The 24,734-nt window shown below is 38.8% G+C and overlaps 1 protein-coding gene across 8 annotated transcripts in view; it reads left to right on the forward strand.

The window, feature by feature from the left end:
• Positions 1–24,734, forward strand: part of ARHGAP17 (Rho GTPase activating protein 17) — a 48,303-nt gene that overhangs the window by 20,794 nt on the left and 2,775 nt on the right. For 2 of the 8 annotated variants that reach the window (XM_054842665.1, XM_054842666.1), the window contains exons 2-21: positions 2,602–2,641; positions 6,769–6,873; positions 7,700–7,776; positions 8,878–8,989; positions 9,192–9,268; positions 9,976–10,087; positions 10,876–10,944; positions 11,105–11,186; positions 13,299–13,426; positions 13,822–13,933; positions 14,551–14,632; positions 15,093–15,173; positions 15,876–15,989; positions 16,355–16,446; positions 16,587–16,743; positions 17,960–18,202; positions 20,239–20,402; positions 20,802–21,413; positions 22,406–22,429; positions 24,486–24,530. In XM_054842665.1, coding sequence (XP_054698640.1) covers positions 2,602–2,641; positions 6,769–6,873; positions 7,700–7,776; positions 8,878–8,989; positions 9,192–9,268; positions 9,976–10,087; positions 10,876–10,944; positions 11,105–11,186; positions 13,299–13,426; positions 13,822–13,933; positions 14,551–14,632; positions 15,093–15,173; positions 15,876–15,989; positions 16,355–16,446; positions 16,587–16,743; positions 17,960–18,202; positions 20,239–20,402; positions 20,802–21,413; positions 22,406–22,428 — 2,482 coding nt within the window. In that variant the 3' untranslated portion in view covers position 22,429; positions 24,486–24,530. The remainder of the gene's footprint in view (positions 1–2,601; positions 2,642–6,768; positions 6,874–7,699; positions 7,777–8,877; positions 8,990–9,191; positions 9,269–9,975; positions 10,088–10,875; positions 10,945–11,104; positions 11,187–13,298; positions 13,427–13,821; positions 13,934–14,550; positions 14,633–15,092; positions 15,174–15,875; positions 15,990–16,354; positions 16,447–16,586; positions 16,744–17,959; positions 18,203–20,238; positions 20,403–20,801; positions 21,414–22,405; positions 22,430–24,485; positions 24,531–24,734) is intronic. The other 6 variants (XM_054842663.1, XM_054842664.1, XM_054842667.1 and 3 more) reach the window with 4 other exon arrangements.

The raw sequence follows: 24,734 nt of genomic DNA on the forward strand, positions 1-24,734 counted from the left end.
GGTGTCTGTTTTATTTCCTAAAACTGCTGGTTAGGTTGACATTGTGTGTTCTCCTCTGGTATGTCAGATCTGCTTCTGTGGTGTCTGTTTCGTATCACGTCAATATGTAAGTGTGTCAGCATCCAGGGTGAATGAACTGCTGAAACGCCTTTGCTAATCTAACTTTCTCTTACACTGAGCCAAATTAAGGACTAGAGATACACACAAGGAAGTCAGTGCAACCTTCAGTTGCGTAATGTAGATGTAGAAACCAGTTGCATTTTCTCTTGAATAGATTTCTAGGCAAAAGAAGGAAACTGAGACCTGGATATACGTGAAGGTGGAGAAGGCGGTTCCTCTCCCATTACTTTTGTCATAGTGTGTTATACATAGTTAATCCCCATACGCCATGCGTGTGGCGCTGCTGCTATCGTGCTGCTTTTCCAAATTACCCTGGCACAATTGAGTCCACTAGCAGTCCAGCTACAGCCATGCTCATCTCTTGTTAAATGCGAATTGCTTTAAATAGAAAATCTGAACATGGATGGGATTTTACCTGACAGGTATTTGAATTGGTGCCTTTTTATATGCATTGTTTAGGCTGACTTGGTATTTAAGATGATCCATTTCTAAGATGTGTGTAAGTGAGGTCCAAAGGTAAAGCAATATGCCATTTGGTAGTATCATATAGAGTCTGCCATACACTCTTTCTTAAAGGTGGGTAAAATTTAACTTCATGAAAGCTGTTAGTGAAAGGCATCCATTCACTTGTGGAAAGCAGGACTGAGAAGAAAATGGTGTTTGGAACCAAAGACCGTGTTACTCATGGTAGATACAGCCCCTTCTTCGTGTTATGCACGTACGCTGTCAAATTCAGTTTTGGAAATAGAGATGGCTCATCTCTTATGCAGTCTGTTAAAGGACAGAAAACTCTACCCAAGAATTTTGTGTAAAACTATTGTCATGCACAGCACTGTGCTCCTACAGAAATATTTAGTAGTTCTGTATTCTTCTACCAAATCAGTTAGCTGATGTGTAGTAGTTGCCACTTTAGATTAAAATCTGTTTAAGAATGTGCTGCTGTAACTGGAGTATTCTTACACTGGCGATCTTGCAAGATTAAAAAAAAAATCAAATAATTGCTCTCTAACAGGATATAATTTCAATCAGACATGGTGTTTCTATTTGTGTGAAAGAAAAGTTTATCAATCTTGTATGTGTTTTCCTAACCAAATAAATATTACAGTGCTTGCAGTTTATGTTGCTGTCAAAGTATTTAAGTGACTTTTGTCTTAGTGTTGTTGAGGTTTTGAGCATTACTGTATTCTGGTATTTAATTATTAAGCACCTTATGATTCACAAATAGTGCAAGCAGATAATGTGCCATGAAATCGAAGTTAAATGCCTTGAAAAAACAACCAAACAAAACAACACCCCAAACTTAAAGTGAATGAATATTGGTTTTGGAGGTGTTTTGCATGTTCAGCTGATGAAGCCTGGTCCAGAAAAGGAACTTTCTGTGCATGACCAGTCTTGCACTAGGTTATTAAACACGTTTTAGGATCAGAAGGAAGTCGATGTAGTAGATGAGGAACCCTGACAGCAGGGTGGAAAACTCTAAACAGGAAAATAGAGTACTGGAGCACCTCCAAGTCCTCTGTAGCAATAGATGTGTAGTCATGGTGAACAGTCAAGTAGAAGAGATCACGGATGAACTAAATTTATCTTTATAGATCTAGCAAAGGTCGGGTAGAGCAGTGATATAGCAAATGAGTCAACACCAAACAAATCTGTACCAACATAAAACAATGCAAAGTTTATGCGTAAACTGGGATTGGAAAAAGGTGTGGGATTGTATGTGGAAAGATTTGAATATGTTTGTAACAACTGTTAATATGTTGTCTGGAAGTATGTGTAAGTACTCAGATATTTTTCTGTTGAGGGTAGACCTTTACTGGAAATACTATTAACTTCTGATGATCTTTTTAAGTAATAAATCTTAAATTCTTTTAGTATGATGGAATTCAGTGAAATGAGGTAATGGGAGATTTCTGATGAAGGTTGTGTGCATGTAGTGTTAATGGAAGGTGTTCAGGCTACCATTTCCACTGATTGCTGATTGCTAGAGCTCTGCAGTGGTGAAATATATGAAAAGATGATGTTGGCTGTCCTACTTTTCTCATGTCTTTATATTCTTTTACATTCAAGTGCATTGATAACATTACCTGATGAACAACACGGAACAAAATTCAAGTTGCTTCAATACATCTTTGCATTCAAATGAAGTTACTCGGGATTCCAGTTTGTTTTGTGTTAAAAACTGTGTGCAATCTGAAATATTGTTAGAGCTTGGTGCAGTGGATTCATGCTGTGGGCTGGGAATTCCAGGAATGTAAGTCTTTCCCGAGCACCCTGTGCTGGGCGAGCCATGTGTGTTCACTCCTTGACCGGGACCGGGACCCAGCACTACGTACAACATCGTGAACATGGTGATGTTTGGAGCAATGGTCATAATAGCATTATAACTTTAAACTGAATGGGTTTGGTTGACAGCATTGCAGCAATCTTTGACCCTGAACATGCTAATTAGTCTGACAATGTTCTTTTTTTTTCCTCCCTTAGGGCTGAGAAAACGGAGGTACTTAGTGAAGACCTGTTGCAGGTATTGTAACACAGTACATATGTATTTCTTTAAATCCTCTTTGTGACATTTGAGCCTTCTGAGTGGAGTAACTTATGTGGGGAAAAAATAGTGCAAATGACAGGGATGAAAACAAAGATGTCTTTGGTTGACTTCTCACCACATGTAAAAACTGTGACACAATTTGAGTGGAAAAACTCAGGAACTTCTGTTTCTGAATCTGATCATATGGCTTGATAAAGTGAAGGAGGAAGCATTTTTGCTTTTAATTAGATGAACAAGCTTGCTAAGCTTACAAACCATTAGTGCTAATGACTTGCCTGTCTGGTGGAGGACGATGAGCTGGGAAGAAACGATGACAGCTGGTTTCTGTCTTTATTTCTGTTTCTCTTGAAAAGGTCGACTTGGGCCTTAAGAGAAGTGGCAAAAAACATGCCAACTGCTTGCTAATAGATAATGCCAATTTTTTCTGAAAGTCTAGAGTTGCTATAAATAAGTGTACAAATTCTTCTTGTTTAGCCAGTGACATTTGTTCTCAAATTTGTCACACTGACATTTGATTTGTTTGCAGACTTGTCATGTTTTTAAAAGTATGCCATCTAATCAAACATTACTTGTGTGGTGGAAATTTTAGTGGCAACTATTAGATTAACAAGGTTGACTGGTTACATGGAACAAATTTGACTACAGACTTGTTCTACCTAGTTTTCTTCCTCTGATTGCTTTGTTGAAAGACTTTTAAAAAAAAAAAAATGGCAGAACATAAATTGGCAAGGGAAGTCAGGCTGCTCCATGGGACCTTGAGTGTAATGGTTATTTCAAATCGATTACAAAGCATCTTAGTATGCTTAAGTTCAGGACCTGTGTATGAAACATGGAAGCCAAACAAATGATGCAACTACTTTTATTTCAAGTAGCTCCAGCTGTTCACATTAAAGTAGAAGATGAGAGAATGTATCAGCTTTAAAATTTTAATTCAGCATAAATACATGAAATCATCTTCAGTAATGGTGAAGTGAGCTGACCTGAAATATTTTGCCCTGCTTTTCTGTGGACTGCTTTATTTGAACCATAAATATCTTAACAGTTTGACAATACTGTTTTTAATTTCTAGAGATGTGTACATTTGAATGGCATAAAGGATGTTAAAACACCTTGATAGCCTTCAAAGGCCCATCTGTTTTCTTCGTTAGCTGCAGAATAGTAACAAACAGTGAAAGCCAAAAGTACTGCTGCTTGTTGCCAAAAAAATTTTGCAAGCAAGGCTTTCCCAGGCACAGAGCAGACTGGCTACACCCAAATGGAAGAATTTACTCACTTGTTTGTTTGCTCTTGGGGGCTTGTGGAGGGGAGGGAGGCTCTTATCTAACTAAAGAGCTTAAAAGCGTGGTACTGTTCACTTTATAAACATGTTTCACAGTGTTCTTTTTTATATTTAGCTCAAGCTTTGACATAGGATTGACATAGCTTTTTTTCTGTTTTCTGAAGTGTAATACTCCATTTCAAGTATCTCTGTTAAATGTGCTCCTGTCTGAAGACAGGGAATATAATTCAGTACTGGAAAGGCTTCTACAATAGACCCACTTTCTGACAGGCCCTTGTAGTGTATAATAAAGCAATTGTGTGATATTTTGTACACTGAAGATGCCCTGTGGGTACAGACAGCATGGCCTGTAGGTCACATTTTCAGTTCAAAGGTAGCTTAATGGAGATTAATGTGTCCTCCATGGTTTTCCTGACATCTTTGAACTAAAAAGCAGATCAGAGAGGAGAGTATATTATTGTGAAATTTTGGGGTCACGTTCTTCCTATCAGTCTTCTGCCCTTTGAGTTTGGCATTCAGATTGCCTGGAAAGAGGCTGTTGGGAATGTATGTCTTCCAGAGTCTTTGTAAGGAATGTAAGCCACCCTGCACGGATGGCAAAGAGCTGTGTTAGTCTGCTGGGATCTGTAAGATGGTTCAGTTACAGGGTGTCACCATGTTTCAGGTGTGGGGAAAAAACCCTGTGCTCGCTATTTTAAGAACTCTTAACTACGTGACCAAGCAAAAATAAATGCTTTCACAAATAGTGTATGGCTTAGAATGTGTTAGTGGTATTTAATTTTGAAGACAACAGAAATGAATCATCTTAGCTGCAACAGTAGACCGCAAATGGTACCACCTTGTTCACATGTCTTCATATGGCCTTTTATGAAGTGGACTTAATTTTGAGCTTGTTGATGTATGCTCTGTAAATAAAAGGCAATGCCTTGCACCTTCAGAGCAGTCCTTCGTGGGCAGTTTCTCTGTCCCTTACTCCACTGTAATAGATTTTTACTAAGCTTTTTGAGCCCCTCAACTTGGATTCATCTGGTGGCTGCCAAGAGCTTTTAGTGTCTTTAGTGCCTCATGTAGCCAGTGAAACTTCAATCTTCCTACATTGGTCCTTCAACTCAGCAGCCCCCCTGTACTGGTTCTTTTTCACCTTCCCTTTGGACTTGCAAAGGCTGCCGCTGGGCAGCACAGCAGCCCCAAGGCCTGGTTTTGTGTGCTCCTCCAGACTACAGCTTAGCAGAACTGCTGCTCCCCTCTTCAGAAGGGAAACAGGGAGCCCAGTCCTGCTCATGTATTCAGGACAGGGCTCCCATGTCCAACAGCAGTGATTCTGTGCTGATCCTCACCAAGTCCCTCTCTGTCTGTGCCTCCTTCCACTGGCAGCATCTTCCTCGCAACTGCTCCCAACCCACATCCCTGAAGGCTGCTCTTCTGCTGGATCTGCCATCCTTTTCACAGCTGTAGTTTGCTACAACTGAAAGCTTGCTGCTTTTCTTGGGACCTAATTACATCTTCCAACTGTAACTACTATAGGGCTATACATATCCCATCATAGTAGTGCCAAATAAACCTGTTGGGAGGAAAAAACATGTCATTCTTACCCGGATGTATAACATTCTAAATGAGAATTTATAGCATTTCGTGTTCATTAGAACATAGCAGTCTACGTCCTCTGGAAAACCCAACAGTATATCTCCTGCTTTAAATCCAGGTACGATGCCCTTGACAGGAGCTAACACAGGGCATGAAAACTTAACACTAAAATTACTACTCTGTCAGCTAATCTGTATTTATGATTGATAGGAAAGTTGGGGAGAATTACTGCCCTCTTGAAAGTGTAATAGGAGTGATTTGATCTGTATCAAAAACTGGAGTCTGCTCAGATTATTTCTACAGATGAAATCTGTTTTGTTTTTCTTGCTTTTTAAATAGAAGCCATTCGAAAGGGCCTCCTTTTCTCAGTGAGTCATCAAAATGCGGATAAACAGCATTCTTTTGGTGCTGTGCATAGAGAGCTCGGTGCCATAAGCAGTTCTGTCCCATTGCTCATCACTTTGTTGCTCTTAGTATTATTTGAAATAAAATAGTCCAAATTCCTTACTTAAATCCCTTAAAAGAACAGTTTATTAATGTGTATCTTTGTCATATTCACAGTCTATATACTAAGCCATGTTTCAAATATACTATGGTAAACAGAACTCTTGTGCATTGATGCCTATCTTTTTCACTCTACATCCCTTTTGAACCCCATTAATCTCTCCCTGAAAATATTATTTTGCTTAGCACATAGGAACTTTGTCCTTGCATTTAACGGCCAGAGGAGGAAATGCAATAGAAAGCTTGCAGTACATAGGGTTGACCCAGTGTAAAGGAGTGATCAGCTGTGTCTTTGGCCTTCTACTTTACAAGGTCACAATGAAAAAATATGGGAGTTTTCCCACAATTTTCTCCCTAAAGTAGTATCTTGGATTCTGCATGTGCCATTCATCTCAGATGGCAGGTATCAGCCCGATTCTCTTTTACTGAGGCAAAAAGTAGGGGCAGTGTTTTTCTCCCTCTTCCACTCTCCAGTCTTGTGAGCATTGCGAGCTCCAACTGAACTGCTGTGCCACTGAGGGGTCAAAAACCCTACAATTTAAATCTCTTTCCAAGCATTTTTGCTGTCAGGCACTTCTGCTAGCATCAGAACTTCTTGTAAGCTGTAGAACTTGAGAAATAAGCAACCCAGAACTAAGTGTGGTACAGGAGGAAGATTTTCTGCTGAGGCCAGAGAAATAACTTCTGTTTTTTGTTTTGTTTTCTCTTCCTCCTCTCTCCCCCTTCTGCCAACTAGATTGAGAGACGTCTTGACACTGTGAGATCTGTTTGCCACATTGCACAGAAGCGATTAATTGCATGTTTTCAGGGCCAGCATGGTACAGATCCTGATAAGAGACATGTAAGTATAATTGCACTTTGGCTTGTCTTCTGAGACTAGTCTGAATGTGATCTGGCTTTCTAAATACTGATCAGCTCCTATGCCTGAAACTATCCAAGAGAAGAAAAGCTCTGTAAAGTCATCTCATGTGTTGACATTATTTGGTAAAATGCTAGCTGTAACTCCCCATCCAAATATAAAAACACAACCTTAAGAGTTCCTTAGTGTAGTGTCAGTACACTCACTTGTTTCTGCAATGTGCTGAGTACTTAGAGCTTTCATGAGACTTGACTAAGAAGAGAAGATACTCTGCAATTCTGAACAAACTCCTCATATTTAGAATTATCTTGGTGCACTGACATCTCTAGTTAACTGTAAATGTTTTTCTATATGTGTTTGATTTCCATCCCTCTTTAGCAAAGCCATAGGTAGGTTTTCTTAAAGTGTTAGAACCAGAAATAATTAACATTCAAGTTTTCTCCTTTTATTGAATAATAGAGACCTTCTGAAACTCAGGAGCACACAGAACAAACCTCTGCAGAGAGATAGATGACCAGCTAGTTGCTTAGGTCTCAAGTTGTTTACTGGTCTTTGATGGTAGTTGAGATAAATTTTGGACCAGTCACTCCAACTAAGACTGAGAAGAAAGTGCTTTTCAAAGTATCTGGGCACAGGGGTCTCAAGGCTTGACACTTTTTGTGACTTGGCATTTTCTTAAAGTCAAAGAATCAGCTGCATATGTGTATAATAGAAACCATATGGAAGAAGAGAATAGTCTTATAGGGGATGTACTGGGAGAGCTGGAAAGGGTGAATAGCACTTAAGCACTGTTCCTTCTGTTCCATAGAAAAAACTTCCTCTAACAGCTCTTGCTCAAAATATGCAAGAAGGATCTGTCCAGCTAAGTGATGAAACTCTGTTGGGGTAAGTATTTGGTTTTATAAGTTGCAGTCTGTCACTTTATTGCCTTCAGGGCTCTAATTAGAGACTTTGGGTACATAAAGGCTATTGTCAATCTAATCAAACTAATATTTCTAGATTCCTTCTCTAATCCAAAGGGAGAAAAAGTGAGCAAGCATTTCTTCTTGACTGATTCTGGGGGCAAGTTTTAGGCTTGCCCTGAATGACATTCCAGAGAATTCTGTTTCTCCGCTATCTTAAAAGTTTTTGAAAATGGCTTTTCTCCCTGTGGATTAGTACAATTATCATCTCCATTTAAAGTTTAAAATTCAGTGTAAATAGAGTGTTCTGCAGTTTTGTGTCAATGACTTAAAATAATGCCACTTTGCATTAATGGCTTCAAGTTTAAAATAATGCCAATTTCCTTATCCTGGCAAAGTGCGTGTTTGCAACTTACAGGAAAGTGGCTGAAACAAATGAATGTCAATATGCTGAATTCCTAGAGCAAATGTGTTTCCTCATTGCTGATGGGAATTCTAATGGAGACAGTGTAGAACGACCTTAAAAACCTTTGTGTGCATTTTTGTGAGCTGTTGCAGGAGATTTAAATGTGGATAAAAATCTTAGAGAACAAGGGTTTTTCTTAGAACAAACTTAAAACAAAGGTCAAATCATGGTTTTGGAACCTGAGACTGCAGCATATGTGATTGCTTAGCATTATGGTGTTAAGACTTTTTCATGTTAAAGGGGCTTAGGAGAAAGTTAAATACTGTATTGAGCAATTTTCCTGCATCTGGTGAGATGGAAGGATGGGCTTTGAAATAAATGCTAACTTCTCTGTCCTTAGGGCCAGTATAATCACCTAGATAACTTAAAGCCTCCAAAAATGTTGTAATGGCTAAGGAATTTTAGAAGACAAAGATTTAATAACACTCCTTGCCTATCCCAAATTTGCTCATGATGGCATAGAGCATCTTGGTTTTATGCGATTAAGTAATGCCTTGCTTTATATGACAAAGCTTTCCAAAAGGGTAGCAGAGGACAAAGGGCCACCACCATTTTGTTTTGAATCTTTCTTCTTCAGTCAGTAGTAACTCACATTACAACTTCCTATAATTCTTAAAGGAAAATGCTAGATACATGTGGTGATGCAGAGAATAAACTGGCAATGGAGCTCTCTCAGCATGAAGTACAGATTGAAAGAGAAGTTTTAGATCCGCTGTGTCTACTAACAGAGGTAAGTCACTTCAGCCTGACTGAAGAAATAAATCTCTATTTATGTATAAACTAAGCAAAAAGAGTTTATCTCCTCACTAATAATAAAACTGTTCTTAAGGAGTCATGTATTAGTGGTGGAAAGTGGATATGAAATCCACAAAATGTAGTTTATAATAATACACAATTTAAAAATAAATGTAAGCCTTGAATTCTCATTTTAGACAGAGATCCCAAACATTCAGAAGCAGAGGAAACAGCTTGCAAAGCTGGTGTTGGACTGGGATTCTGCAAGAGGAAGGTAAGAAATAATTTTAATCACTAGGTCCTTTTCTATTCGTGTTAACTTCGTGTTGGCATCTCACGGCATCTGATCTGATGCTGGTACTTGCTTCTGAAATGCTACTGTATGCAAGTTAATACTTTGCTGAAAAAAGGCAAAGTTACATTTCGTTTTTTTTAAAAAAAGGACTCATGACTACTAGGTCCAAACAGAATCAAGATTTTGGAGCTCTTACATACCTATGTATAACTCGAAAAATGCTGAAAACTCATCATCTTTCAAGTTTGCTTAAGTTGTCAACTTAAATAAGGAATAGGAATCTAATTTTGTAACTATATCAAGTGCTTCGTTACATTGAACCATCTCTTTGGTAGGGTCCTAGGTTGTTCAACTTACCCTTAAGTCACTTTCAACAGTCTCAAACTGTGGTTATAATTTATGTAGCATTTTCTGGAATTGGTAGTTCTAATATATTATACATCTGTGTTCTAGACTGTGGAGAACAGAGGATTTCTTTGTGGATTTTTGTGGTTGTTTAGCTGTTTGTGAATTATGCCAGCATGTCATGAATGTGTGTGTTGAACACCTTCCTTAGTTCTGTTGGAAAATTTCTGAAACTATTGAGTTTGTTTCCTGTCAAAAGAAACCAGTTTCAAGGGAGCCATAAATGTAGGTTCTTGTTTAATGTCAGTTTTCACCAAATGACTTAAGCTTTTCTTCCACAGATATAATCAAGCCCACAAGACTTCAGGAACAAATTTTCAAGTGCATCCTTCGAAAATAGAATCTCTTAAGGAAGAGATGGATGAAGCTGGAAATAAAGTAGAACAATGCAAGGTATGACAAGATGAGTCTCTATCCTTTGCATCAAATTAGCAGCAATAGCAATCAGAATATGGCTGCTTCTGTAAGCCTTGCAGGTGGAACCGGCTGCCTGATTACTGCAGTCACAAATTACATGGCTGTTAACAAACTATGTCTTAAAAGGTATATTAATGCTAGCTGATTTCTGTCTGAATTGCTTTAATTTAATGAGGAACTTCTGGGGTTTTTTAAGATGAGTATCTTACATTATCTTCTGTTTCCATCTGAGACAGTTATGAGAAGGAACTGTGTCTTAGCCTTGACTGAAATGTTCGGGGTGTCTGTGGGCTTCAAGCCACAGAGTAGCCGTACAGTGTGAGCTACCTGCACGAAACTCAAGCTGCTGACATTAAAGAACCATTCTGACTCTTATGGCTCTGAGCAGTTCATTCAGTTGCATTTCTCAATTGTCAAATACCGCATCATGTTGCAGTTGAGCAGAGCACCAAAAACCTTTTAGCAGTACTTGTCTTTGTATGCAGGTATTGGCTGTAAATAATATATTGCCATACAATCCAATTGTGGACTTAAGTGGGCAACTGCTTTGCTATATAAAACAAAGATGGGCATTTTGAATGAATTTTGCTTGGAAGGATACATGTAGCAGAGTAGGTGGATTACCGGCTTCCTGTACTGCCCGAATCGATAGTTCAAACTTACTGCAGGCAAAATAAATATAATGTACTTCTGTCTTTTTCCGTATAAGTTGAAATGCCCCTGTAAATTTGATGGACTATTTTTCATTCTTTTCTTTTTCAAAGGATCAACTAGCAGCAGACATGTATAACTTTGTGTCCAAAGAAGGGGAATATGCTAGATGTTTTGTTATGGTGAGTATTTTTTCAGTATGACTTTGATTGCAGCACGTATGTGCATAGACACTCAATTCTCAAAGATTACATTTTGTGTGCTAAACCTTCTAGTCTTGTATTATGTGCTCATCAGAAGCTAATGCTCTTTTTGTTTTTAAAATGTGGCTTCTGTTCTCAGTTATTAGAAGCACAAGCAGATTACCATAGAAAAGCATTAGCAGTCATAGAAAAGGTCCTACCCGAAATTCAAGCCCATCAAGGTAAAGTAACCTGTGCTCTGGCTGATGCTTTTCCTTGCCTGTGCCACTTATGCACAATATTCTCCTCCTTTATCTTGATTCTCTTGCATGCAGACTTATTTAATAAGGCCATTTTGATCTACTTAACAATTTTACATTCCCAAGCATAATTCCATCTTTATGTTCTCTGGAGTTCTCCAGCCATGTTTTAACACACTAATAAAATATTAAGGATCTGTCTGATACTCAAGAGAGTAAAGGAAGGATTTTTCTATTTGCTTGCACTTCTCCCTCGATACCACGTGACCTTTTGCTAATTCATACCTGGCTTATTAGGCCAGTTAAAGTTTTGTTGTGATTCAGGAACTTATTAGGGTCCTTGCTTTTCAAATGATTACTAGGCAATTATCAGAAAAACTCCTCTTATTCTAAGGAGCTTGACTTTTTTCCTTTTATGCAATCCTTTTTCCTAGTGTGCAGACTGCACTACTGCTGGCTAATGGAGTGTTCAGATTATTGTGTTAAATATCAGCAGTTAAGAAAAGCAAGTAATATGGCTTCGTTTCTTCCCCATGCTACTAAGCTTTCAGTTGTCAATGGGAGTTAAGGTGTATCATGAATGGTTTGGTGTGAAGATACGCTGTGTGTTGATGAAATTGCTATCTTAAATACTGGCTATACTGTCTCTTAATCTTCTAATTGCTTTGAATAAGTAGTAGGCTGAACAAAGTCTGAGGAAGAATATAATCTGAGCAAGACTCAAATATCTTTGCTTGTGGACCACATGCAAGTTGTAAAAGATGAACCATTTAAATATATAGATATGAGTATCTTGCTGAAAGATGATATGTCTGTACTCTGTCGATCTGATGGGAGACGAGGTAATGGAAACAAATGATGCTTACACAGCATCAGGGCTGCATTATGGCTGTACGGAAGGTTCCCTGTTTACGGATGTGACTGCTTTAAATTTTTATTGTTGTTGTTGCTTAGCTGCTTTGTACAAACTCTTCATGTGAAGTCAAATGCTTCAGAACAGATTGGCCTTCCTAGAAGATGGGTTAGGAGGCATGGTGTCTAAGTGGTCCGGTGTCTAAGTGGTCCAGTATCCAGGGCATTACTTCAGTTGTGTTTCTAGCTGTAGTTTAAATTACTGTGACTTTGAACAGTTACTGAGATTTCCCTTCCTAATTTTTGCTGTCACTTGCAAAACTGGGGAGAAAGACATGTGCTTCGCATGGTGCATTAATGAGAGGAACCAGAGCCTTACAAGGGATGTAGTTGATGTGGTTTTGTAAACACAAAGGGTAAATTAAATCCTTTGCAGAAATACATTGTGTTTTCAGTGGACTCTTTCAAAGGCTTTGTCTTTCTTGACCTTTTTTTCCACATAAAAGGAATAATGCATCTGTACTAACAATAACCTTTTACATCTGCATTTTTTTCAATTACAACAGCAGAAATGAGTGGAAAAGTAAATTGTAGGAATCAAGAAATTCACGTTCAATTTGGAGAAACTTGTGGCAATTTTGACTTTCAGAGTTAAGCAACAATCAAGAAATGGAATTGAAAATTTGTGCAAGCATTACAGCGATGGGCTGTTAACGTAGTAATTCTAGTGTAAGACATGGGGGCTGTTAACATCCTTTTTAGGTTAGTGATTCCTTAAATAAGCAATAAACTTTGTGTTAACAGCTCAGTTTTTATCCACCTTAAATAGAATTAAAACTAGGATCAGCCGCGGTCATGCAATCTGGACAAAATTTTTCTCAAAGATTCTTGCAAACTTAAACCTTTTGGTGTCTCAGCAAATCAGAATTAATGTGACTTACAGCTGTGTGGTGGCACTTGTGTTGAGGCCTAGTGGGACACACACTGCCATTTACACAAAGAATTTTGTGTGATACTCCATCAAGAAAGATACAGAAGTATTTTTTTCTCGAACATCAGCAGGCTCATTTTCTCCTTACTCATGATATGATATAAGGGACTTTACCAATCAAGGGCTGTAAAACTCCAACTGTATTCTGAAAATTTCTTTGCTGTACTGGAGGCTTTCTCCTTTTCTTGTCTGGGACATAATTGAAGTGTTTGTTAGATATTTTGCTCAGTGTTTTGATACTCTCCAACTAGACAAATGGACTGAAAAACCAGCTTTTGGAACTCCATTAGAAGAGCATCTCAAGCGCAGTGGTCGTGAAATTGCAGTCCCTATTGAAGCCTGTGTAATGATGCTTTTGGAAACGGGAATGAGAGAGGAGGTAGGTAATCCCATATCACTTGCTGTGAACTACAGGAAAAAAGAGCTCAGTCGCTCATGGACTGGTGTCTGTACTTTTTAACAAGTTGCTTAAGTAATTTTGTTCATTAGTGTAGAGGAGAAATCTTTTGCAACAGAAAAACCTTCAGCGCTATTTGGAGTATCTTTGAGATGCATGCACCTAGAATGAAAAATTAGGAATAGGCCAAGGGTGAGAGGTAACTAAAACATTATCAGATGGCAGTGACAGATTAAGAGCCAGCTAGGTCATAACAGTGTAAGGTGAATACACCAAACTTGAAACTGTTCTGAAAGAGGCTGTCGTAAAACTTCTATTGTTTCATGCTATACTAATGTGTTGTTACCAGTCAAATACATGTGATTTTTATTTTGCAGGGCTTATTCAGAATTGCTGCTGGAGCCTCCAAGTTAAAAAAGCTGAAAGCTGCCTTGGACTGTTCAACTTCCCAGCTTGATGAATTTTATTCTGATCCCCATGCTGTTGCAGGTATTGTGAATGTTCTGAAGTCAAACCCAGGTACAAATTGCTACAACGCAAGTTTATGCTGTTCATTTAACTGTTGACTTGCTGCAGTGTAAGGTGTTGATCTCTGCAGATAAACTATGAATGAAAATGAATTGAAAGAATACTTCATTGCACAACTTAACACAGATAAGTATAGGGTACGAATGCTCATCACACTTGATGTATTCATGTCTGCATGACAGCGTGGTGGTTAAAATTCAGGTGATCGTAGTAATCCAAGTATCATATTTCCTCTCATGACAGGAGTGTTAACATGATCAAGGGAGATTAGAGCCATATGTAGACCTTTAATAAGGTCTAGGTCTTTTTTCTGAAGAGATGATTCATAGTTTTATAGTACATGTTTCTGTCAAATTACAGTAATTACTGGAACACCTTTTGTGTTAAGTGTTGAGCAGATAGACTGTGGATGTGTCAGGTCTTCCCAGTGTTTCACTGGAACTTGGGTCCTATTGCATAGATAAAATCACAATTATCTGTGCAATTGCATAGGTAAAATATTAATCTGAGGACAGAATTTTAAATGAAGACTGAAAGCATGGGCTAAGAAGCTTGCCTGTTTCTGTTCTGCATTGCAGGTGCCTTGAAATCCTATTTGCGAGAGTTGCCAGAACCTTTAATGACCTACAGTCTATATGAAGAATGGACACAAGCTGCAAAGTAAGCATATTAAAAATAGTTCTGTAGGAAAACATTCTACATATTTTGATCAAATTTGGTTCTTCATATACGAATTCAAAAGAAAAGACCAAGCTCACACAGTTTACTTTCTCATTTCTGCTCTAACAGGTAAATATTTTGTGTAACAAATTATTTTAAATTTTGTGGTTTAGCTTAATATTAATAGCACAAAAATGTGCTGAAATACCTATTTTATGTTTAAACATAAGGGCTGCTTCAGACTACTGGCTGCATAGTATTGATGCTTAAGGAGTTTTCTTTTGTTGTGGGTAGAGGTAATTCAGGGATTTGACTAGCAGGTTACTGAATTACTGAATACAAAATAGTGCATTTATTTGCCATAAATGGAAGGTTATATGGTCATCATTTGTTCGCTGCCAAAACAACAATTTTCTGATCTGGAAGTAAGATATAATGGAATTTTTTTTTTTCCTTTCAGTATTCAGGACCAGGATAAGAAGCTACAAGAGTTATGGAGAATTTGTAACCGATTACCTAAGCATTATCATGCTAATTTCAGGTATGTGTGAACATCTGTTGTCTTGCCGCACAACCACTTTGATGCTAAAGCTGATTAACCAAAACTCTAATTGAGGGTTTTTTTCTTGGGCAAATTCAGTTAGGTTTATAAAAGGACATCCTATTTTCTCAAGTAGTTGGTGTGCATTGGTGGTGGTAGACTTTTTCAGTCAAGTTAATTCGCTATTGTCTGAAATGAAATAGCGATGCATAGCAACCCTTCTACTTAAGAGTTGTGCTGTTGGCAATAGTATCTACTTTTCACCAGCTGTGCTCTTCATTGTATTCTCCAGTCTTAGAAATCACCTGGATGTATCTTGCATGTGTTATTTTTCTTTTCGGTTTTGTCTTTTGGGATGAATTTGAACGAAATCAACTCTGGTGACTCCTAGAAGCGTGGAAGTTCCACTACAGGATATGAAAATAGCTATTGAGTAGGCATTCTCAATCTAAACTTTTTTCTGAAAATATAGGAGTGAGTTAGTTCCATTTTGCTAAGGTGGGAGATGCTTTCTTTTCTACCCAATTCAACTTTTATGATTCATGAGTAGAAACCTAGGAGCCAGCTACCAAGCAAGAAGACTGATTGTCTTTCTTCTGTTTTGTTAGGAGCTGTCTTTGAGTTCTTGAATTTTTACTTAGTTGCTTTCAACAAGAAGCGCTCTTAGTTCCTGCTGTTTAATTATTTCTTTCCTTTTTGTAGGTATTTAATCAAATTTTTAGCAAAGCTTGCACAGAACAGCGATGTTAACAAAATGACACCCAGCAATGTCGCAATAGTCTTGGGCCCCAACTTGTTATGGGCGAAGAATGAAGGGTAAGTTGTTTTAGGAAAGCTACAAAACAGAACTTCCATGAAACTGTAGAATTTCTTGTCAGATTGTTTTAAATCGTGTAGACTGTTCACAGCAACAGAGAATTTGTCTAAAAAGTATTTCAAATGTTCTCTCAAACTGTGCCTTCAGATCCTTTGAGGCATGCATGTTAAGAGTGTTTTAAAATGCTGTAAATGTTACTGAATAGTCCAAATTTCATCAAAGTGTGAAGTTGCTCTTTATGTGGTACTTAAGAGTATTGATACATCATGCTTAGCGTAATTTGCCGTTTAGGTAATAGGATTTTTTTATATTTTCTTACTTTGATAGAACTCTCTATAAAGTGTTCTACAAATTTCTTCTGCAGATCCCTTGCTGAAATGGCAGCAGCAACTTCAGTCCATGTGGTAGCAGTTATTGAGCCGATTATTCAGCATGCAGACTGGTTCTTCCCTGGAGGTAAATTCTTGCCATAGTTAAAAGAATTTTGTATTTGTGATAACCCTGTGTAGTTAAACCTCCAATACCTTTTTGCAGTGAGGCACCATTTTGTGTATGTATATATGTTTTAGGATGCATTCTCTCCTTCTCTCTTACAGATCAAGATTTCAATGTGTCTGGGGCATTTGTTGCAATTCCTGCTGTTAATTCAAATCACTTGTCACACACTGGGAACGAATATGAATCTGGCACACTGGAACGGAAGAGGCCTGTTAGTATGACTGTAATGGAAGGAGATTTACTGAAGAAGGAAAGGTATGTTTCATTCTCAGGTCAGGTTTCAATTATTAGCCCACTCCTGAGAACTGGACTACCGAGGAGGCTGTAATCAGACACACTTTTATTGGTCTCAGGAGGAGAATTTCATGGAAATACTATAGGTAACAATAGTGATTTATTCCCCCCCTCATGTTGTTGCAGCCTGAGGAAGGTTCAAAGGTAATGTACTGGTATTTGCTTCCAGTTATACTCTATGCATGATAAAAACCAAGCAGATAATTACTGCTTCCAGTTACCATTTTCCTGTTACATATTTGGGGGGGTCTAAAATCCACTGAAACAGAAGTGTATATAGTAGCATCTATCAGTATCTAACTTCTGATATTCCATGGCTTCTTTTTCAAAGCCCATAAGCTGAGGTGGTGTTACCTGGTGCCTTCATGATAAGACTTCTGAGTTGATGATGGTACAGTATACCACAGCAAACAGTAGAGTGCTAAAAAATAAAAATAAAATGTGCTGTTTTCCCATATAACATGTAGTGTAACACTCATGTATTATCACTCATATCATGAATATTCAAGTGATGTGCTGTTTTGTTTTTAGCTGTTTATGCAAATGTTAAGTTGTTACCCAAATGTTAACTATGGCTAGCCACATGCAAATTTATCAGCACTGACAAAAGAAGAAAATCAATTCAAGATTCACTGTCCTTAACACGAATAAAACTAAATTCTAGAATGAATGTGCTGTATGCGTTCTAAAATATGTTAGAATTTTAGTCCATTTATCCATAGTTCTTCTTTAAACACAAATCATAGTGTATATCCAGTGGCTTTTTTTGTCTGTCTTGAAATCTGTACTGCAACTTAATGTGTAATAGAAACAAAATTCATGTGGCAAAATCTATTCAGTGAGGAGATACTCTGGTATGTAAGGAAATGCAGGTATTTACATGTAAAATTACTGAGTGGTTTGACGTCATTGTCATCGATGTCTGTCTTCAAATGTAATTGAGTAGTTCGTTCCACTTACATTTAGCTTACCCCTCTGTGTGGATAAGCCAAAGTGTCGCATGTCTTAACATTAATGGTGGTATATGCAGAAAGTTGAAGCTTTCCTTGTTGCTGCTTTGCATGCTGAGCAACAGGGGTTGCTTTTGTCTTTGTGGGTTATAACATCCGATTGTCCTGTTGCTTTAGTTACCTGGTGTTGGCTGGCGTGGTGTGTTTACTCTCTCTTCTTTCTGTAGCTTTGGTGTCAAGGTTATGGACTTCCAAGCGAATCCTCGGAGATGTGGCACTATAAATAGAAAGCACACATCCCCAGCTTTCCAGCCACCACTTCCACCCACGGAGGCTGGCGTGCTGGCTCAGTCTGGAGCGGAGCAGCACTCACAAGCTTCTGTGGCTGAAACAAGCCCAGTGGGTGCTGGTTTAGCTCTCTCTGCTGGCACAGCAGAACAGTTACAAAGTCAAGGAAATGAGGATGTCAGGTAAGAGGCATGGCTTCTGCTGGCAGTGGCTTAGCAGGCTGCTTCAGCAGCAAACTGATGCGTTAACAGATCTGCTTCACAAGGCACCTCTTCTACCTGGAATGCATGTTGTCATGTGTAAAGCCTTCTCAGATGTGGGCACAAGCACTACGCAAGAGCTCTCTTGCCATGCATATTGTTCCAGAACCAATCTTCTCAAATAATGTACATTGTTCTGTATGTTCCAGAATTGATCTTCTAAAATAAGAGAATTCTTGGAGGAAAAAATGATGATGAAAAATAATAAAAAAGACTGTACTTCTACTACCCATGTTGACTGTTCCAAGTTATACTCTAGAGGTGTCCACACAGTGTGACTATCAGTTTGCTGCCGAAAGAACAAAACCTATCATTGGCAATACTAGAAACCTGTTGGTCTTGTTTGTTGTTTCTTGTACACGTTATCTGGATATGTCTCCTTTTTTGTCTGTAGCAAGTGGTAGCGATGACCAGACTTGCTAGAAAACTGAAAGTCAATTTATCATACTTCAATATTAGTTTCTTTAGGATAAGCATGTATACAGGCTTTTTTGCTACTTAATTACCGTTGAAACTTTGTGCAGTCATGTTCCCAGTATTAGTATACATGGATTTCAAGACTCTTTCGTGTATGGTGAAAGCAGCACTTTGCTTTCGGTATTTTGTGATCTGAGAGAGATAACAAACCACATGTAAAGGCCTCTCCGGGCATCAACCTCTTGCATAGCATCTTATGGTAAAACACCACCATGGAGTTAGATGCAGTGCTGACTCCTTTGCATATAGCTGTTGTACTCAGGTGACATTTTTACAAAAACAACTTCTCATTCGGAAATCCCCTGCAGACTAGTATTTCCTCCACAGATGTCTGTTGTGGCATAGGCAGCTAAAACAAAAACTTGAGAGTAGTGTCTAAAAGCTGCATTTAAAATCTGCACAAACTGTGCGTTCAAGTACTTGCAATTTATTAACAGAATCTGGAGAAGCGAGGATTGCAGTGTGCTAGTAAAAGTGACTGAAAGGTGTTAGTCCATAAGTAAGATGCTGCAAGAGGCTATAAAGATAAAGAAATGAGTGAAGACTGCAAGTGCATAGCAAGAGGAGGGGGCACTGCCTAGTACCACCTCGGCTGGTTCATACTCCAGGGCTGTGTTTACCCCCAGTTCTATTGTCTTCATAGCCAAAGGTCAGGAAGAGCTGAGTTGTCCTGATCTGAATCTCAAAGATTTTATAGGGGTTGCTCCGTCGAGATAGGTTCTGGTCTCCCAGCAAGGTAAAAGCTTAATTCCGGGTAGGGTGGAGAGAAGACTTCAGCCAGCCAACAATGGGAGAAGAAGCACTTCTCTCTCCACACCCAGCTCTTGCAGTCCCTGGGCCTTCCCAAGGGCTTCCAAAGGCTCTGGGAAGTTCAGTGTGAGGACTGCATCTGCCTGGCCTGTATGCTATATGTAGCAAGTTGGTTCGTGCCCTTTGGGTTTTTTCTGGCAGAACTTCACAGATTGCCATCGCTTGGTCCTTAGTAGCTAGGTCTACCAGATAACTGCCAGCAAATTGGATGCAATGCTGCAACAGAATACTTGGAAAAGGCTAACAGTTATAGGGGTGATAGATGTATTTGAGTGAATTGGAGAAGTAATCTTAAATGAACTTTCACACTGGGAGTCCGTTTTTGAAGGATCTGCAAATGCACTGAGGGTGTGTTAGCATGGAGACTGTACTCCTAGGTATCAATATTGTGTTCAAACAGGTACTGTAACACTGCAGAACTACTCGGATTCCTGATGTAATTTTGGTAATTAATCTTTTGTCCAGGCTTGCCTAAAGCCTACTACTTGCCACTTGTTAGAAGAGTTGTAGCACTGTTCAGTCTCAGTAAATACTAGCCAGTGCAGAAGTTTTTCTGAAGCATTTGAGGGTCAGAACTATAGCACAGTTCACAATGTAAACCTGAGCGGGCGCACCTGATCTGGGCAAGGTGTTTTACAATCATCTTTTAACTTAGGATTTTTAATTTTCAGTACCTCGAAATCTAAGGACAACACATCTTCAGCCACTCCTCCACCCGTGAGAAATGGTGGGCATGTGGGCACTGTCCAGAACCAGTCAACAAGTAGTGCTAATCAGCTTTCTGTTAATCAGCCACAGAATGCAGCTGGTCCCAGTCCCCATTCAATGAGGAGAGGTCTGTTTATTCATTTTGTTTTCAAGCCATTAAGTTCCAATTCTTTATGTACTGTAAAATGCTTACTAAAATAACTTTATCAGTATCTCTGCCTTTATTCCAGACAATGGTTTAATGCACTTGCATTTCACTAAGGCCTAGTTAAATGCATTTTTGGACTCTTGTGAATGCTGGTAGTAGCGTTACCAATGCTGTTTAACAAAATCACTCAAAGACTATTGATTAGTAAACCTGTGTACGTATTTCTCTAGCTTCCTATTGATATCACTTTTATTTGATAATACACCATTTAATTTTGCTAATGTACTTGAGTATTCTTTTGTGCTACTATAATGTCTGTCTTTAAGGCATTTGGTTTCAGAGTATGCAACCATGAAATCTCACCTCTTCTCTTAACAGCCGTTAAGAAGCCTGCGCCAGCCCCTCCCAAGCCAGCCAACCCACCGCCAGGGCAGCCAGGAAGCCAAAGTTCTGCCTCAGCTGCTCAGCTACCCTCTGTCTCTCCAAAACCACCTGCTAGAAGTTCTTCTCCTCCTGCTCAACATGCAAACCAAGGAGCAGCCCAGACCTCCACTTCCCAGGTTTCTGCACCTCGGAGATATTCCAGCAGCCTTTCCCCAATACAAGCTCCCAGCCATCCACCACCACAGCCCCCAACACAGGCTACTCCTCCACCGCAGCCCAAATCAAACAGTCAAACATCTCCTCCTGCTGCAGCCAGCAGTGAGCACGGACCAGAGCAGCCCTGTTACACTCCTCCGCAGACTCCAACACCACCTGATACACCCCCTCTAGGAAAACATAATAATAGCTCCCCATCGTCACAGCCAGCTACTCAAGAAACCTCCCAGTCTCACTCTCCACCTCAGAGTGGTACACTGCCGAGGCCACGGCCGGTACCAAAACCCAGAAATAGACCTAGTGTTCCTCCTCCGCCTCATCCTCCTTCTCAGCTGGCTGGAGATGGTATTATTGCAAATCCCACACAGACAGCTTCCAAAATAGTAACAGGTGAGTGGATTCTGTCATATTCGGTGTGTCTGCAGGGAGTAGAAATGAAGAAAATGCCTGTAGCTATGAATTATTTTTTTGGGGAGGAGAATTGAAAAGCAAAAACCCAGTTAAAATACTAAGTTGCTCATTTCCAGTTAAAATGCCCACCCACCTGTTCTGTGCATGAGGATTTGGGGTGTTTCCTCAGTGAAGGTTGTCATTCCTGAGGCAGAAGGGTTTGGGAGGAAGTGTAGATTAGCTTGTTTGGTTTTTTTTCCCCTGCTTTGGAAGCAAAACACTATGATAGCAGCCATATCTCTAGGGCTTTCTCCAGACTCAGCATCAGGGCAGTCTCAATTATGCTTGTACATCTGTTGCCAAAAAGCAAATATTTGGCAGAGTGAGAAGATGTAGCCAAGGATAGTATATTTCAGCACATACAGGAGACAATAAAATGCCAAAAGTGACCACTGATACATGTTTTAATAACCAAGATACTAAAACAGTGAATGTTTTTACCTTATGAGAACAAAGTCTTCTGATGTGCTTTTAAGTTGGACATCCAGGAGCTGAAGAATCACATACACCAAAGTGTGTATCTTAAGTCAGTTTCTAGGTAGATCTTCATATTTTAAGTGCAGCCTTCTTTTTCTGAGACATTCATGAAGTAAAAAGAAATGTTCTGTCTTCTCACAGGAACTTCATGAAGCTTGTAGTTACTAGTTTGATAGGGATAATGTTAATGTTCTTGGGGCGGGAAAAACGTAACTGCTGAGGACAGTCAAAGCTAGCAGATCTTGAAATGTTCTTCTGCTGAGTCTGCTTATTTTAGGAAATTCTGAAGGAAGAGATAATGAATGTAGGAGACTAATGCTTTTAAATCTACTTATATTTAATAATGGTTAAAACTTTCCAATGACACTGCAGCTTCTCTAGAATAAGACTAATATATTGGAATGCCAAGTATAAATTCTGTTGCCTAACAGCTTTACCCCATGATGCCTTCACAGGTGGGGATGGTTACTGCGAATAAGGTTTGTACTTACAAGAAACATGCAATATAAGCTAAAATGCTCCTGCACAGCAATATTTTATTTGTAGCTTTATTTTGTATATGCGCTTTGGAATATGTGCTCTCTGTCAACTCTGTGTTATCTCATTACTACATATCATTCTGTTTGTAAGAGATTTTAAGACCTATGCTGCTTAATTTTAATAGTCCTCTGAACATTAAGTTATTCCTTAAAACTAATTGTAAAAATATAACTATAGTGAAGCGAATAACAGTTCACACACAGTCACCAGAACTACTAGTCCACAAGCCAAGTGTGAAGCCATTTAAAACAGGTTTGTTCTCATCAGTGCAGGCAACTATTGAAGCTCATGTTGTTTTCCTACAATGCAGTGTTTTATGGTTGCACTTAATGTAGCTTTCACTTCAGGTTTTCAGTTATTTTTAACTACTTGGAATTTTATTTGGCAAAATACACGTTCATGTGACTAAACCCCTTTGCAGAAAAGCACCCAACAGCCTCTGCATTCTGGCATGTTTGCGTTTTGCATTCTGTCAGCTCCAGCCTCACTAATAGTACTAGTCTGTTCAATCGTAGCTGCCAAAGGACACGTTATTAATCTTACTATTCACGTGTAATGGGTTAGAGATGCTACCTTTTTAAGGTAACAACTGCATGACAGGCTGAAAAAGTTGAGGCTGCATTCCTGAACTATCTCAAGATTTGACCGCTTACAGGAAAGATACTGAAATTAGTATTGGATTGAGAAGTCAAGTTGGAAGTAGTGGGGTTTTTGTAAATGGAAGAAACCAGCAGTAAATGAGCCGCTTAAGCAACTAAAAAGTAGCTTTGCTTTTTAAAATAACGGACTTTTCTTGATTGTACTTCTGTTCTTTTTGTGATAATCTTTAAAATACAAGGGCAGTTTATTTCAAAACAATTCGGAAATAAGGCTGGGGTCTGGATCTTTACAGCACTTACAAATAAGTTAAGAATGGGAACTGTGCTGATGAGTCAAATTTCAAGGAAAGACTTAACCTTAATTTCCAAGTTGTGCTTCATAGGTTGACCCTGTTTGTTTTCATTTGGGAATTTTTCTGGTTCTGAGGAAATTGCTTTAATAATAGCAGACAAGCAGGATGTGTTTTACCCCAATGTAACTGGAGAAATACTTGCCTTCTAAATAATATCCAGCTGGTACGCAGGGAGCCGCTTTAATTAGCGGGGGAGTTTAAGTTACACACAGCGAGCATCTGCCATAGGGGAGTGATCGGCACAACTGAGGCTGTATATGGACTGTGAAGTACAACTTAGTGCTGACTACTTTTCAGCTCAGTTACACGCATAACAGAGGTACATGACTGTCCTATAGTCTGGGTAAATATAAAAAAATACTGAAAGCAACAGTGTTGAAAGGAAACTGTTAAAACTGGAGAGACTTAATATCATTCCTTTCAAGTGCAAATCATAGCAAATTGGCTATGTTAGTAAATAATTGTACGAAAGCTGCCATGCAGGGAAGCCAGTAAAAGAAAGCTGATGATGAAGGAATCTAGCAAAACTGATAAAGGAACCTAGAAGATCTGGTATGTTTTGCAAAAAACAAACCAACTGCCTGGGGAACATCTGAAATGATGCTCAGGCATACCTACAGCAGTACACTCAGTACAGGATCATCCACCTTTTCCAGATCAATCTTTTTTTAAAGGATTAATATTTGTTCTGAATTAACATCACTGCGTATTACGTAAGAGTATCTGCTCTAACCCTTACACGTGCACATATAAGCACTTATTGTAGACTGACTTATCTAATTCACAATGTGAAAGAGCTGGTTTTAATTTTAACCTTAAGTAGTGGAACAAGGGAAGGCAGATGGGATTAATGGAAGCCAAAATTAAGTTGCCAGCAAACTTCATAATATCAGAGCAGGAATTCTGAATTGTTTTCAGGATGCTGTTTAATTCCTTTGTCCATGTACTGGACTTTAGCAATACCTCAAATTCTGTTTATGGTATTAAAGTAATAAGCCCTAGAAAAGAATATTCTAATCAAAAAATTTTATTAAATAATCTAGATGTTTGACCTGCATTCAGTAGGAACTGTATTGGAAAGTTCAATGGTAAGGAAAAGGCATATGATTGGCCAAAAATGTTGCTAATTCATAATCATGTGTGTGCTAATGCCCACTACTAACCTGTCACAAATAACACTGCTTGCTTGCATTATCATTAGTGTGGCATGCGAAAAGAATGGCTGTTTGATGCTCGCTCTTACATTAACATACTAAAAGTATTGGAGACTAGAATGTGTAAAGTTGTTCATG

The sequence above is a fragment of the Grus americana genome, chromosome 15 (assembly GCF_028858705.1).
Source record: "Grus americana isolate bGruAme1 chromosome 15, bGruAme1.mat, whole genome shotgun sequence".
Lineage (NCBI taxonomy): Eukaryota > Metazoa > Chordata > Aves > Gruiformes > Gruidae > Grus > Grus americana.